General features: G+C 59.6%; 1 protein-coding gene across 1 annotated transcript; it reads left to right on the top strand.

Annotated features, from left to right (window-relative positions):
• Positions 1 to 2,862: 2,862 nt before the first annotated feature.
• On the top strand, positions 2,863 to 3,649 carry PLICBS_003073 (uncharacterized protein; the record flags this gene model as incomplete). The annotated part of the gene is made up of 4 exons (XM_018322798.1): positions 2,863 to 3,092; positions 3,195 to 3,248; positions 3,329 to 3,424; positions 3,517 to 3,649. 4 exons carry the CDS (start codon positions 2,863 to 2,865, stop codon positions 3,647 to 3,649), a joined length of 513 nt encoding a protein of 170 aa, XP_018178028.1.
• Between the last annotated feature and the right edge of the window lie 1,904 nt (positions 3,650 to 5,553).

Here is a 5,553-nt window from a genome sequence, read left to right as displayed (position 1 = left end):
GGCGGCTATTTGGGCCGCGGCTGGGACGAGGAGGCGGCTCGCATGCGCGGATGACACAGTATCATCAGCCTTATGGGGGGGAGCGGCGACTCCGACATGCAAGGTACGCGGCGGGCTCGGCAGCGGCGAGCCGCACCCTAGGGCTGAGGACAGGGGCAGGTAATACGGAAGAATGTGGGAGAGCACCGGGATGGGGAGGAGGAGGAGGTGGTGGTTTGGGCTTGGGGGCCGTGGTAACTTGGGTCAGGGCTGGCGGCGTTTTCCAGGAGGAGGATCCTGTGCGCTTCGATGTGCTTGGGTATGGCGGATGGTATTGGCGAAGGGCGAGAGAAAAGGGGATGGGACGGACTTGCAGTCGATATACCACATCTTACTATTTTTTCCTTTGGTCTTACATACATACATGGCAACCAACTGAGGCTCTCCGTCGATGCCTGCTGTGGTGTGAGTGACTGTGTGTGTGTGGAGGTGGCTGCTGGCCCGGAGGCGGCTCTGCGCGGAGACGTGCGCCCACCCCCCACCTCACCCGACGGTGTCAACATGCGAGGTTTCAGCTGGGAGCCTTGCGCGCCGGCGGCGAACCATGTCATCGGGACCTGCTCCGTACCTTGCTTCGACCCGAGGACCAAAAACGTGGGTGCCTGGGATTAGCAGCAACAGCAACGGCGACATGCTTACAGGCCTGGGACGGGGACTGGGGCCAGAACCAGGGCCGGAGGCACCCACCATGACGTCTGGGTTCCTTCCCTCGACGTTATTATAGCACAAGCGTGTGCCTGCCTACTGTACTTGTACGTTGCTGCTGTTTCGTTGGCCTTTGCCTGGCGCCGGGGAGGCCGGCGCTTGGTTTACGGCACGGAGGGCACGGAGGGCAGGCACGGGTGTCGACGTAGGGCGGATGGATTACTGCCAGGAACGTGTGGAATACATTTTTGACAGTTTATACAGTTTGGAAAGACTAGAAGACTAAAGATAGAATTCGAAGGAGTTGCCAGACTGTCCAATGCTGGCTATGATGGTGGTGACACGAGACAAGGGAGCCTGAGCAGGAGGGGAAAGGGGAGAGGGCGACAACGAGAGACGGGCGAGGAGGACCGGGAGTCTGCATCGAAGTGGAAGGCGGTGATGCTTCCCAGTAGGCTGTCCGGATACAGCGAGGTGGTGGTAAAGGACCTGGAATCGCGCGGGGAGATTGGCGAGGAGCGCAAAGGAGGGGTTGTTCTCGCGGGTGGCGGTCCACCGTATCACAGTGAGGCCTGCTGTAATTGGTGCCATTTTTAAGCTTGCTCCCTTCTGTCCTCTGCCTCCGTTGCTACTAGCTAAAGGTACCTAACACCTGCCCGCTGGTCTTCTTCCGGCCCCGTGGGTTGCACAACTTGGAACCTTTTTTCGTCGCATTTCGATAATTCCAATGCCTCGTCGCGTGGCACGGGTCGCGTCGACAAGCCATCAGTCCGTCAACCGCAACACGACCGAACCTCGTCAACGCACAACGGGACGGGGGTGCGCGCGCGCGAGGTGTCCGCCTTGCGAGCTACCAGCTACAGCAGAGGTCGGGGTCGGGTCCAGGTGGTGGGACGCAGAGCGGAGCGCAGCACAGCGCAGCGCAGCACAGCAGCAGCACCCGACAACACTGCTGGCGGACGCCTAGGCCCTGAGGTGCCCAGCGAAAACCCGACCAGACGCTGCGCCGCACGCGAGCACGCCCGCCCAGCAACGCGGAGCTGCAGCTGAACGCGGAGGGGCCTGAAGAAACCTAGCTGAGGTCCTCCAGACAAGAGCTTACACTCCTGGGCCTGTCTGCCTGTCTGCCCGACGCGCCGCTGGTCTGCTCTGGTTCGGCAAGGCCACCGGCCTGATCCCACTCCCGCCGCCGGATTGCTAGCTGGTGCACCTATCCAAGGCAAGGAATTTCCAGCCAAGGCTCCAGGCCACCCCCCCAGCATAACGGCGTCAGAGCTGCATTCGCCGTCCCCACCATAACGCCCGGGTCACCTTGCTGGAGGAGGTGTGGACAAGCCGTCGCCGTGCTTTGACTGGGGGACGCACCGGCATCGCGGCAAGCTCGCCGTGGCCGCCGCACACACGACCCGACGGGGCATCCATACGCCTGGGGTGGTTGACGGAGCGAGCGAGCGAGCGAGCGATCCCGACCGGGACACTCTGCCGGGCCTGCCCTACCAGGCACCGTGCCTTACACTTCCTCACCTACTTAGTCCCTTACCTTACCTTGTAGGCACCTTGCCCACCTTGTCTTGCCTGGGTGTGCGGATTCCTATTTTGGTCCAAACGGGGGGGCCGGCTGCTTTCCCTTCTCCTTGGGGCCAGAAGGCTAATAACAGGGTGTCCTGCCCTACCATGACGGAGTGGCCGACGACGCCGACGACGACATACCGGCCCAGAGAGCCTATCTTGAGATACGTCTAGTTTCAGCTTTCGACGTCGTGCCTCGAAAGCGGAAACCTGCACGACGGATGCTGACGGCTATGATGCAGCTTGTTGGGCATCTTCGAAGACGAATCCTCCTTGATCGCGCGGGCCTCGACTTTGCCTCACAGTTCTCGATATATCCGGCCTTGACTAGGACTAGCCAGGAACCAAACACCTTTTAGGGTGACAACTTGATAGCTGGTATAAGATGAATCCCGTTTCCAGTTTCGTCGAGTCAACCACCCCTGCTAACCCAGGCACCCAGCTCCTTTTGATACTACTATACACACTCGGCAAACCTAGTCGCCCTTCAACTACTTCTGGTCATTGACACCCTTGCCAGCCTTATATATATATATCTTGGCCTCACCCACACGTCCTCGGGCCTACCCTCCCTCTTCACGGCCACTCCTTGCTCTCGCCGTGGCGGCTATGTCAGAATACTACTACGCCGCCAGCGCCCCCGCGGGACTCACTTCAGGTCGACACTTCAAGCGCTCGCGGAGCATCAAGAGCGACGACCCGCTCAACTTGCGCGGCCCGCTCGAGGTCGTGGGCTCGCTCAAGTCGGGCCGCAGCATCAGCCTCGAGGGCGACTTTGTCGTTCGCGGCAAGCTCGACGCGTACGGCGACATCACCATGAACGGCAGCGTCACCTGCGAGTGAGTAGCCCTCCCCCCTGAATCCCCAGTCCTCGGCATCGCGACAGCATGTCCCGGCCCCTGATGCGCGGCAATCGACTGACCGAGCACGCGTCAATCCAGGGGTGACATCAAGGCTTACGGCAACATATCCGTGACCGGGTACTTGTCTGCAAGGTACGGCGTCCCCGGCGTGTGTGGCCCGGAGCAACGTGCAGCCCGCAGCTGACAGACTGGGGTTGTTGGCGGGGATACAGCAACGGCATTAAAGGCTACGGCAAGCTAAAGATTGAGGGCACGCTCGAGGGCACCGAGGTGGAGGTGTACGGCAACCTGAGCATCACCGGATACCTGTGAGCTACTAGAGATTCCGACCGGCGCCGTCGCACGCGGCGGCACCGGCGATCGCGGCCCTGGGACCTTGCATGCTGACGGCGCGAAATAGGAAATGTCGGAAGCTGGTGGTGTACGGGTCGCTGACCCTCATCGGGCCAAGCTCCACCTACGTGGTTGAGGAGTCGGAAGAGGTGGTAGGGGCAAAGCTCATGCGGGAGCAGGAAGCGGACTGGGAGTTTTAGGGCCTCGTGGTGCATTGCGACTGGTTTCTTCTTCATCGGTCTTTTTTTTTTTTTGGTCTTGTCTGTGTGTTTTGGTTGCTATTTGGCTTGGATCGACTGCCTGGGCTTGGTGTTTGCATTTGCACATGTTCCTCTTTCTTTCTCTTCGTCAACCACCCCACCCTTTTTTTCGCTGTACATTTGAGAGCTTGGAGACCGCATTAGACACGGATTTGGAGAGCAGCAGCAGCAGATAGTATGATTGACGGGGGGCGTCGAATCGAATGTTTCAGGTACCTTGCATGCATGCAGCGCAGGAATTGGAAACAGGCGCGCGGCAGACGTCTGCCGAGCTTACACGGGCGTCGGCCGCTCCGCTCCACAACCACCGTCGTTGTTCTACCGTCCGGAATCCAGCGCGGCGTCCAAGGTGTCGAGTGTTCCTTGGGTGGGAAGAGCCTCCGTTGCCAAATTTGGAACACGGCCGGGGCACGGCCAATGGGCGTGGGCGGGCGACCGGGGGTGGCAGGGATGGGATGGACGCAAATAGTAGTAACGGTAGTTAGTGAACGGGCTAAGCTTAAACGCGACGGCGGGATGATGCTCCGTTGGGGTCAGCCTCATGGGTTTTTGACACGCGCGCTCACGGACTGGGGCAATTTTTTTTTCCTTGGCTGGAGCAGACGCGACGGTGGCGGCTGAATGGCTGGGAGGTTTGGGATAGCCGCCGATCGGTGCAGTCACTGGGTTGTGTTGTTTGGTGGATGGGATGGGCGGCCGGACAGTCGACCCAGGGCGCGGTTGTAATGGGGCAAGATGAAAGGGCGTGACTGTACGTACGGTCAGGCCGAGGCGTCAGCCATGGGAACGATCCAAGGTGAATGACGACAGGCGCGTGCATGAATTGGAGAGGTGGGCTCGTGTCAGTTCACCCCGGCGCTTTGGTTGCAATGTGGCTGCTTGAGTTCGGTCAGCAACTTGGCATGTCAATCTCGCTTGGGGACCTCCAAATGCATGCACCGACGACGTGTGGCAGCCAGGTGTTAATGAGCCAGGGCGACTGAATGGTCGGAGGTGAGTTTGTTGTGCGTTTCTTTGGTACAAGCAATTTGTGAGTCTGTGTGTTTGTGGGGTGATGAATACGTCGACTGCTAGACAACTGAGGAGACAGATATCTGCTTGGAAAACAAATCCGTTCGGGGGCAATTGTGCCGCAAGTGACGGTCTCCCTAATCCCGTACCTACCCGTCGTCACAGTGGCATCGTCAAGAAACTCAACACAGGGCAGTATGATGTTCACTTTACGCAGCACAAATATTCGGTTTGTACATGACACAGTGCTCGTAACATTGGTATGCTGTCACAAGCATCGGGTCGCCCAACCCCGGATCCGAGGTTCGTGGCTTGCATGTCATTCTTTGGAGGCATGGATTCCGGGCGATGTGACCAGATCCTGGGCTGCCACTTCGCTCACCCCGGACTGCCTTCCCTGGCAGCTGCAGGTCTGCAGTCGGCTTGTCAGTCAGGGCTTGCCGCAAGCCTGGAGAGAAGTTATGATCATCACATTGACATGCAGGTCAGAAAGCTGCCATGGAAGACGACTCCATTCTTCAACTTCAATCTTGCTGACTCAGTGGAAACGTGGTGATGCTTGGCGGGTGGGGCGTATGGGTTACGTAATACAGCCCCCAGGAACCATCGCGCCCACCAGGAACCCACACGGCCCAGCCAAACACGGGTTGGCGCTTCTCCAACGCAGACAGCTCCGTCCACCATCACAAGGCCAGTCGCGCATCGCAACTCGCGACACGCCATACCCGCACGCCGACGAGCAGATGGCAGCGCAGACGCCCGGGCCGTCAATTCCCACCCGCCACCAACTACATCTGCGATAAGGGACGCGTCGCACGCGTCTCTCTGTGCCC

Source organism: Purpureocillium lilacinum (assembly GCF_023168085.1).
Source record: "Purpureocillium lilacinum CBS 284.36 DNA, scaffold_2, whole genome shotgun sequence".
In the NCBI taxonomy this organism is placed as follows: Eukaryota; Fungi; Ascomycota; class Sordariomycetes; order Hypocreales; family Ophiocordycipitaceae; genus Purpureocillium; species Purpureocillium lilacinum.
This window is presented reverse-complemented; position numbering and strand designations above follow the sequence as displayed.